The 11,035-nt window shown below is 35.9% G+C and overlaps 1 protein-coding gene across 1 annotated transcript; it reads right to left on the bottom strand.

Moving 5' to 3' along the window:
• Positions 1 to 2,323: 2,323 nt before the first annotated feature.
• On the bottom strand, positions 2,324 to 4,864 carry LOC116192922 (probable WRKY transcription factor 48). Its single transcript, XM_031521629.1, has 3 exons — positions 4,125 to 4,864; positions 3,389 to 3,532; positions 2,324 to 3,124 (listed from the first exon to the last, which is right to left on the bottom strand). The coding sequence occupies exons 1-3, from the start codon at positions 4,634 to 4,636 to the stop codon at positions 2,692 to 2,694; spliced, it is 1,089 nt and encodes a 362-aa protein (XP_031377489.1). The 5' UTR covers positions 4,637 to 4,864; the 3' UTR covers positions 2,324 to 2,691.
• Between the last annotated feature and the right edge of the window lie 6,171 nt (positions 4,865 to 11,035).

The following is an 11,035-nucleotide window of genomic DNA, read 5'->3' as shown; positions in this document are numbered from 1 at the left end:
AAAAGGGGATACTCATGACGAGCACAAAATTTGAAAAGGAGGGGAAAGAGAGAAGGAAATATAATTGGAAGAGAGATATGCAATTTCTTTTACAGGTTAGCCACGCAAATTAAATTCTTATTATTATTCCCTTCACATGTCGTTCCACTCCATTCCCCTGAGACGGTTTTTACGAATCAAAGATATCAGATTCCTTTCTCACGTGGCAACATATTCTGCAACACTCGTCGCGACTGCATATATATGTATAGAAAGTCATGATGAAACTGTATGTATATATATTAATTAATTTCACGCGGTTCAACAGTTAAGTCAAGACTATGTCAAGGAAAACAGATGTTCAGTTTCACATTTGGACATAGATCGTTACTTTCTATTTGTACAAGATATAAATAAAAAATGGGTGTCCGTGTAAGTTTGTATAAAACAAGTGTGGGATGAGAATGCAGGTTTGATGCAGTAGCATCATCCTTTTATTTGTGATCAAGAAGTCCTGCATTCGATTTCACCAAGAGACTACGATCCTGAGCATCCTATATTTCTCCTCCATCTATCCCCTTATAGGTTTAAGGTTCTCGTTGGTCAACAAAAATACCAGGGGCGGGGTCAAATCCAGGAAGTTACATTAAGCCTAACGACGAAGAATTTTTTTTTTTAAAGTTTGATATTTGGCATTTTTAGCAAAATGATTATCATTGCAAGATTATAAGTCTTTTGCATTCAAATTTATATGATTTTGTTACTGGTAAGTCCCCGGTAGGTTTTTACACCTTTATTTATTCTTATCAGTGACATTTTTCATACCCCTTAATTTAATTAGCATTATCTATTATCCCTAATAAGTCTATTAGAAATAACATAAAATTCTATGTTGATAGGAAGGTGTCGTGCCTCCCCCTCCCAGCACCATTAGATAATCCCCGACTAAAGGAAGCCCGCTCAATCAACGTGGATTGATTCAGGTTGTTTCACACCAATGTCATCGGATTTGTAAATGGAAAAATCTACGGTTGAGAGAGATTTGATCTTTATTTATTTATTTGATAGGAGCAAACTTTTATGTTTCAGTGGACCGACCCAAACCCCGGATCAGTCGGGGACAATTGGACTTTTTAGATATCAAGTGATATACACCGAAAAGAAAAGGAGCCCACACGCTCATCCTATCTGACTACGGTGCCGTCCCAACACCATAGGAGCTATCAACTGGATGAGATAGACTGAACTGCATTGAACACCATTTCCTGACCTTTTGACATTTGATTAATCCTGTTCATACAACTAGTCAAGCAAACCTTTCTTCGATAATCGGCTTTATGTCTTGTATATATCTAGAACTAATTCCATCCATAGAAAACTTTGGAGACTTTGAATATAATAACAATTCTTTTTTACCCAAGTAAAAGAGAATTGCAGCAGAAGATATGTAAAATGGTCAACCATGCATTATATAGACACATTTCGATGCGCTTGGTAGAGAATTAGCATTTTATCTTCTTCGAGAAACAAGGAAAGAGCTCTGATATCATCATGTAAATCTTCACCCCATCTGTCGATCGAAAAGGCTATATAGCTTAGCTAGCCTTTCACCACGTCAGTTTTCGTACCGAATTGCTATACATAGAATAGGCCTATTGACACGTAAATAGTCTTCGACTGCTTACCTTGTAAAAGAAGTTATGTGCCAATTCACCGATCAGAGAGTATTATTTATTTGTAAGATCAAAATTCAGAATCATCTTGAATCAACTGATAAGAAATTCTACATGCATTATACCATCTTGCACTTCGACATGCGTATAATATATGTCCTTAAGACTTAATAGTATGATTCTTTAACATGATAGAGCTGATTGATGGAAGGGAGGGTTCCAAGTATTGATCAATAACATATGTTATGTATAAGAATGTGTACATGCATGTGTCTGCCCGACATTTACTCATACATGTATGTACGATGAGTGTAAAGATGAGAATCGAACTCTGAATTTCACAATACCACAACGAAGATATGACTCTATTAACTGAACCAAATTTTCTTGTGGCCAACTACTTTTTTCTCATAAAAAGGATAGAAAAGGCGGGGAGAAAGGGGCAAAGAGGTGAATTAGGGTCCAAGTTCCAAGATTTTACCGCAAATGGAAAAGCTTTCCGATCCAATGAGAACAGCTCTTCATGTATGTGTGCATGATTTAAATCCACACTAAAAACCCTAACCCTACTTCTCAATTCAAAGTTGCATGCTCCATAAATATTGCCATTAGCAGGCAGAGAACTGAGAGAGGAGGTGGAGAACGAGACGACGAATAAGTAGAAATATAACTCAAGATAATTAACATCGACAGTTAACATATATATATATATATATATATCATCTCTACATATAAAGAATAAACATAAAGGAACCCAAGAAGAGCTAAGCCATGCTCCCTAAAGCACAGCAAAAATGCCAGTCATAATAAAAAGAAGAAATAAAACCTGCCATAAAAAATCTAGCTAGCTAGCTAGTACCCCATGTTGAATTTGGCTCTTCGACCCATTCTCTGATGATAAACGCAGAAGTATGCGGGAGACTCGAATAACTTGGTTAACTAAGGAACCTATCTCAATCGGTTAGAAGAGTTCGTACATGTCGTCTAGCGAAAATATATATGACCTCGTACTTAAAAACTTACAATAAGAATTAATTAATTACTCTTCCTTCGGTTCCTTCGGAAATGGAGCGGGCAGTGGCACCATGTCCTGAAGAAGCCCGTGATCGGTCAGCAGGGAAGGCGGAAACGAGGTCTCGAACCTTCCATCTTGATGTAAGCTAGGAAAAGCAGAGCTGAAGCTTGCATTAGGGCTAACGTTACCAATAAGTGAAGGGGAAGGAGATGATCTGTACATATAGGAATGGAAGTGATTTTGAGATGTCGGCAGCGAAAGGAGGGCGGAACTGTGGGTCGCACTGCCGTAGCTGGTGGAGGTCGCCGGCATGATTCCGATGCTCCCGCGCTGCATCACAGGGCTCGGATGGGTATGCTGCCCCTCATAGGTGGTGACAACTATCGACGGGTCATCCGAGGACCTCTCCACTCTCTTCTTCACACCGCACCCAGCAGTGGTGCAACGGTAATAGCTCCTGCACAAAATTATCAAAACCATGGTTCTGATGAGCTTCAATTCGAGTTTGCCAGCTAGACGCGCGGCGTAACACGAACATACTTTATAAGGTGGGGGTAATCTTTACGAATCGGGGCCTAATTCTTCCCTTCATTACCTCTTAAGTTAAAGATAACGACAGTGATAGAGATTCACTACGAGGTCATCATAATTAATTTACGAGCTTAATCGAACAAGGTTTAATTAGATAATAATGTGGATTAATAATGGCGCATGTGTGTACCTAGGATGAGGGCTGTTCTTGACAGCTTTTTGGCCGTACTTCCGCCATCTGTAGCCATCGTCCAAGTGGTCAACCTCACTCTTTGTCATGAACGCAAACCTCGGCTGCCTTTGCCTCTTCTGGTTCTTCTTCTTAGGTTTCAACCTAATAATTGATACAATTGAACTCCCCAAATCAATTTTCACACATCGCATAACTCGTTCATCACCAACAATAAGCCCAACAAAACATCATTAGAAAAGGAAAAAAAAAGACAAAAAAAAAGTTAAGGAAATTAACCAAATTGTTCTTCAATTTGCACACCGGAAAGGAAAAGGAGAAAGAAAATAGGAAAATAAATTCGTGTCGCTCTTTGTTCTAATGTGCACCTCATTATCGATACCTGTGAATTCCTTTTTTTTTTTTTTAATATCCGCCAGAAAATGTAAACTAAGGAAGATCTGCTAATTAAATACTGAGGCTAAAAGAATATTAGATTGTAATACATATGAAATTAAAATGGATTTAAGAAGAGAAAAATTCCGTCTAAGTTATAAAGAGAGGATAATAAGGAATATATAGCCCGGAAAATGTAGACATATAGCCCACACGGTCAACAAATTGACTCAAACCCGTGAGTGATAATTAGTTTCTAATCCTTGAAAAAATAAAATAAAGTGAAGGAAATGGTAATAAAGCAAAAAGAAGATATTTGATCAGAAAATTTTCCAAATCAAGAAAGTGGAAGAAGGCTCACTGTTTCTTAGTCTTATCTTCTTCCTCTTCCTCTTCGTCGCGGCCACCCTCGCCGCCCCGCCGTCCTTCGCCATCTTCATCCTCATCATCTCCCATGGCTTTATCGGCTGCTCGATCACGATCGTTCGATGAGCAAGAAACAGAGGACGAGTTGGGCGTGGCGGGGTTGTTCACCACCTCCGAAGAATCCGCCGGCACCGGCGATGGGACAGCTGTACCCGGCTGATTCTGCCACAGTGATGACGGCACCTCCATCTGCAGAGGGGCTGGCGGCGGGGGCTGGAGCTGGCCGAGCAGATCGAATAAGGAAGACGAAGGGGACGGCGCAGCAAAGTGGTAGTGATCCTGGAAACCCAACAAGTCCATGAACCCCTTCTGATCGAACGGCAGGTCGAAGGGGCCGCCTCCTCCCCCGGCGAGGCTGGTGGGAATCTCGTCGGAGAACAGCGCCATCGAGGGATAGTCGAGATGCTGCTGCTGGTAAAGATTATGCTGATGATCTTTCCTCTCCATACACGTATATGTTTGGTCTGGTCTTGAGAGGTTTTAAGAGCTCACATTCATACGTTTGTCTCTGTTTTTTTTTTTTGGGAACTTGGTCTCCAAGTCTCTATTTGTGATGTGAGAATATGAATAGAATACAATATGAAAGAGGGAGAGATTTTGGTTTGGAGGTGTGAATAAGACCTGAGGACGGTGTGGGTTTTTGGAGAACAGCTTCTCTTTTGGCTTTTTGAGAGGTTTCCCATGGAGCATTATACCGAGATATTATTATATATATTACTTTTTTTTTTTTGTTTCTTTTTCGTTCAAGCGGTGTGAAAATACCAATATTAATAACATGATAAATTTAGTCCGTTTTATCATATCCTAAAGTTCAAATTTTCTTACCGTTTCAAGTTCGATCTTTTATCACAGTGTAGAATTAATAATTCCAATTAATATGATAAACAAGTTTTACGTGGAGGAGGTGGTTTAAGCTCGAGGCTTTGAACGCGAGTAAGTGGACATGACAATCCACCTTCAATTCTCGATGATAATAAACTCGAGGTGATTCGATTTGTCACAAGTAGGCTATATTGTTGTCCATAATTCAATGTTTCGTACTTTTTAAAAAAAAAAAGAACATTCATTCTGGACAACTTCACATATTATTATTATTATTATTGTTATTAACTGATTTAAATATTATTGTTTTGTAAAAATGCAACTTAATTAGTTTGAAATGTTGGGCTCTTTCAATTTGCGTAAATGGCCTTAGCTTTGATTTCGGCAATGTATCGATCGATGACAAGCCAAGCCAATCTATTATGTTATGGCAATAATTAGGACTTTTTCTTTTGTTCAAAAGAAGGGGCGGATCAAATTGAACGACACTTGGCTGTGGTTGATGCGTACGGAGGAGGAGGTGGGATGGATGGTGGGTCCCCCAGAAATTTAATGCGAGGCGACCGACTGGTTTTGTTGGAGGGTTCTGTCTGTTATCTGGTCGAACGCGGATTGTTGACTGGTTTACCCGGTCAGAGTGTGGATGGGATTTTTGGGCTTTTTACACACCGGACGGTGAAAGGGAGGCGCCTCCGGCTCGTGCGCGCCCCATAACATCCCTTCCCTTTCTGCGTTCATCTTTTGCCGCATTTCATCTTTTAACTTTTCATGGCTTTCGTGTAATTACTGAAATACCCTTACTTGCAAAACTATCTTTGAGTAATATTGCGTTTGATTTTAGATTTGAATTGAGTTGAACTTTTGTTTTAATTGGTTTATAATTATTGTGATGTTGAATTATAAGAAAAGATGTGAAAAAATAATGAATAGTTAAGAAAATTTAGTATTAAAAATTGAATTGAATTGTTACAAAATTGAAGAAAAATAGAAAAGTAATAATTGCGTTGTTGAATTGAAAATAAGTGGAATTAAGTGGATTAGAGTTAAAAAAAAATTGAAACGAGACAAATAATCTTCATTCTTTTTCTTTTTTATTACAGAAGGAGAAAACATTGATTGCATAGACTAGCCAGAAACATGTATATATAACACATAGATGACCATGGTCACGAAGAAGTTGACTGGAGTTCACAATTATTTTCCCTTCTTATAGGTTAATTTGGACGAATCCCAAATTCGAATTAGCCCGTAATCCATGCAGGAGAATACTCTTTTTTAGATCACCTGCACGGCTTGTGATCGAACTAACCTATCCCGTGAGCTTATAAGGTGTTCACGCGAATCGTGGGATTAGTCGGGCAAAATCCGTATCCCTTCGTTATCAGAAAAGGAAAAAAAGAATAAGGATTTCAGTGTTTTCATAATTGTTTAACTTATGTATAGGATAAAGTTCAGACAACAATATTATATGTTTATGAGAATATACATAATATTGTATAATTCACATTGATAGGATTTTCAAGTCATGTTTCTTCATACCGCATCGATTTATCCCGGTGAGTGTGTTGACATATACTTGTCTATTAATTATAATTCAAACCTCAGTGGGGCAAATCAGTAAATTTATAAATTCATGGAGACCGGTCGACTTTCTGTGCATGGCAAATTAAAGACAAGTTTGCTATGAAAAGAGGGGGAAAAAACAAGAAGAATTACGGAAAGCCAAAAAAAAAAAAAAAAAGAAAGAAGAAGAAGGAGGCAGGGGGTAAATTTAGAAGGACGAGGCCGAAATTCTAACCACGTCTGTCTGTCTGTCTGGGTCGACATGTCAGAGCGTGCGAGAGAAACTCCGGCACGTGCCTTCTCTTTGTTCTCTTTCCAAAATAAAAATAAAATCTGCATGCTGACACCAATTTCCACGTCAGCCCCGCTCGCGCTCATTCGTGGCTCCTCCTCATCTCAGATCTTCCTCGACAAGCCATTCATTTCTTTTCCTATTCTTTGAATTTCGATTGATGATTTCGTTTATAAAAAAAAAAAACCACAAAACAAGATGCCAGCACTTTTTTTTCCCCTCATCAGCCAGGTTTAATTACCTTCTGATCGAGGTATAATTAAGGCAACTTATAACCTTTATAATTACTAAAAAATAAATACATTGATTAGCCAAATTATATCTTTTAATTGAGGACTTTCATAAGTACTTATAAATATTACATTATATATATATATTCACTGCGCTTACAAAAATCAGTCATGAACACATCAAAAAATTTATTTTAACTCAATTACTAAAACTTTCACGGTTGACGCAGAAATAATCTTCTCCAAAAACGGAAATTTTGTTACACTTTTGTCAATATCCTATATATGGATATAATTTCATCCAAGATAATAAATTTTGTCTCCTTTGATAGAAACTATTGGGCAGATCTTACATCAAGTGTGCTAGTTGTGGAGCCTGCCCTTGTCCGATGCATTCCTTCACGTTATCATTTGTGGAGCCTGCCTGATCCAATGAGCCAGTGTACGTTCCAAATTTGAATAACAAAATCATTATTTTTCATTACAAATTTATCATAGGGAAATTTATATACAATTAGCTGTGCATATATGTATATTTCTGATGATATTCCCTAATCCCTATTCTTATGAACGATGCTCATTACATAAAAAATGCAAAGTAGATTTGATAATTTAATACAGAAAATGAAAAAAAAAGGTGCACTTTTTTTTTTGCCAAGGCAAATTTGCATTGTTAAAATTGAAAGAATTATCTGGCCCCTTAGAGAGATCAGGAGAGAACATAGTAAATAGGTAATTTTATTTAATTTATTACTTTATCCTTTAATTAAATAGTTTTGAAAATTATTCAATGTTTTCTAATATGTTATTTTTGAAAGAGAAAGGTTAAACCTAACTTTTTTTTTTTATAACGAGGGTGTCCGGATTTCGCTTGACTAATCTCACGGTCCACGTGAACACCTGCAAGTCCAAGGGACAGGTAAGTCCGACACGGGCCGTGCAAGTGGCTCAATTGAGAGTATTTTCCAGCATTACGTCTGAGGAGTGATTTGAACATGAGACTTTCCCTTAATCGTCATACATTTTAACCATCAGGCCATGAAATTAGGTTTAGAACCCGCGCTTTGAATGATAGTTATTAATTCGAAATTAGGTTTGTAAAATATAAAATTAGTGAAATTCATGTGTACTGTTTTTTTTCTAATGCTCTGTAACTTGTAAAAGAAAAATGAAAGAAAAAGAAAATTGGACCGATGAAAATTGACTTAACTCGTAATAAGGAGAGAGCAAGAGGAGGAGAGAAAATATGATAATATTTGGTAATTATTTAATCAGAATTGCTATTGTAACATTAATTATGTGAGTTATTAATATTATTCTTATTTTTAAATTATGAAATTTTTTTGGAGAAGTAAAAATTAGACGTCGAAACTTCTCTTTCGAGTTTTATATCATAGCATGGATTTGGACGTATCGGATGAAATTATAGAGGGAGAGGAGGATACACGCCGATGTGTTGTCTTCCAGTGGGGCCATGGCCCCACATAGCTCGGGCAAAGAACAAGCAAGCAACCAACTAGATGCTTCCACGTGGCAAAATGGGTGAGCTGCTTCGCATTTGGCTCTCACGTTAGATCGCATGGCCAGCTTTTCTCGATCAGAGGCCTTTTTTAAAAGCACATGCACTTTACGCGGTTTGGTATATTCTATCTCTTCTAATTAATTACCACAAAAAAGAAAAAAAAAAAAGAAATATCTAATTAAAGGGTTTGCTTGTAAAAGACGCACCCCCTTCTCTTTTTTTCTTGTTCATTAAGTATTTACTCGTCCATTCGCTCCCCCCCCCCCCCCCCCGCGCTTTTCAATATCCTCTTAACAAAAATCATCTGCGTTTGATTTTAGAATTGAGTTGAATTGAGTTGAGTTGAGTTTTAGTTTTAATTAATTTGTAATGATTGTTTTGTTGAATTATAAAAAAAAAAGTGAAAAAATAATGAATAGTTAAAAGAAAATAATGATTAAGTAATTGTTATTAAATTGTGAAAAAAGTAATGAATAGTTAAGAGAATTTAATATTAAAAATTGAATTGAATGGTTAAAAAAATTGAAGAAAAATAAAAAGTAATAATCGTATTTTGAAGATAAATGGAGTTTAGTTGAGTTGAGTTGAAAATTTTTTTGAAACCAAACGCACAATTTTTGCACGGGACCATCCATATCAGTTAGAAATTCTATCCTTCCTTTAATTGGGAACATCAAACATGGCCCAAGAGACTAAAGAACGATCTTGTTAGGGGATAGTATGGAACTTTTCCTATTATATAATCCAAGTAATATGAAAAAGAGAAAATCAGCTTTGTGGCATATTTTGGGATTGCTTGAGACATGTATTATTTGTTGTTATTATCTCTCAACTGCCAGTCAACACCGAGTGAAATTAATAATCTGAGATCACATTTTGCATATATTTTGATTATATTTATCGGGCAAGGGCACCTTTATGTCTAGTTCATGATATCATTTTAGCACATTCAGTACACATAGTTTCCCACCATTTTGCACCCGTGTTTCCGAATCTTCTCGTGATGTAGTCTCAAACGAAAGCTTCGGGTGTTGTAACCTCGTGACCTCTTGCTTTGCTTGTTCATTTTATCAAAACCAATGGACTTGTTAGCGGAGGAGATTCAATAGATGCAACTTCGACGGCATACGGTAAGATTATCTAATAACACAGTGTTTCTGGGGTTTTAACATTTCTCTCTCTTTTACATTAAATCTAATTATTCGATACAACTTGACGGTAATATATAATAAAGTTTAACAAAATCACACCCTCGGGAGCAACAACACGATAAATTTTAGGGCTCGTTTACTTTCAAAAACTTAATTTTTTTTCCTTTCCTTCTTTATGTTTATTCTCATTCACTAAACAACAATTCAATTCATTTTACAAGAATTCAATTGAATTTTTCTGTTTGAAATCAAAATGACATAATATTTGTTTTGAAAATTCAAGATGTATAAAGAAATTTAAATCGGGACAAAATGAACAAGATTGAGTCATAGTTCAATTCATTTGTAACTAAAACCTTAGTTATGAATTTTAAGATTCTTTGCAAATAAATTACTCTATTAAATGCATTTTGCACAAGATTATTTCAATTGATCTCAATAAAATTCCTTCACTTTCCAAACAATATAATTCATTTACAATTAAATTGAATCGAACTGAATGGAATTGAAATGAACTGAGGGGACATTTGGTTCAAGTATTATTATATTACAGTAAATTGAATATTGGAGGGAAAATTTAATAATGGAACTTGTTTTCTTGGACTGTAAGCCGAAATGTGAGATTGTTGTATTTGGTAAAATATATTGGGTTACGGGAAATATTGATGACAATATAATATATAATTTATTTTTATATAGCTAAATGTGGGTCTCACAATCATAAAATCTCTGTTGTATTCTAACAGTTCAACCAATTTCGGATACAAAGCCTTTACTAACACGGCTGTAAAGTTCTAACTCTTAAAAGTAATTACAATAGTTATCTTTAAGATCAAACATTGCAAAATACGATGCACAGTTCGAACTTTATAATGTAAAGTTCATCGAAACAAATGGTCCCTGAATTGAAATCCTTTTATAATATGATTTCATGCGTGTAAATTCAGTTCTTCGACAAAAAGTAATAGAATACGGGTGTATTAATTCCACGCAGAAAATTGTTCGTGAGAGTTGATAAGTAAAAAAAAACAACAATTTTTAAACTTCGACATGATTGCAAGTTCTTTGAAACAATATTTAAATGTTTTACTCAGTGATGTATATATTAGACAATTAGAAAAAGAATTTATTGTAAAATTCTTTTAAGTTATTACTTGGTAAACATTTTTTTTATACAACTTTCTAGTTTTTAAAAAATCTTTAAATTTTGTAAAAATTTACTATAAGTAAACACTTCCTTAACTTTCTATGTCGGGTCAATGTTCC

The sequence above is a fragment of the Punica granatum genome, chromosome 1 (genome assembly GCF_007655135.1).
Source record: "Punica granatum isolate Tunisia-2019 chromosome 1, ASM765513v2, whole genome shotgun sequence".
Lineage (NCBI taxonomy): Eukaryota > Viridiplantae > Streptophyta > Magnoliopsida > Myrtales > Lythraceae > Punica > Punica granatum.
This window is presented reverse-complemented; position numbering and strand designations above follow the sequence as displayed.

Excerpts from the sequence above, each read along its gene's own strand:
- LOC116192922 (XM_031521629.1), bottom strand. The coding sequence starts at position 4,636 with ATGGAGAGGAAAGATCATCAGCATAATCTTTACCAGCAGCAGCATCTC. Across the intron at positions 3,533-4,124 it reads GAAGATAAGACTAAGAAACA|GTTGAAACCTAAGAAGAAGA; the intron begins GTGAGCCTTCTT and ends ATCAATTATTAG. Across the intron at positions 3,125-3,388 it reads AAGAACAGCCCTCATCCTAG|GAGCTATTACCGTTGCACCA; the intron begins GTACACACATGC and ends AATTTTGTGCAG.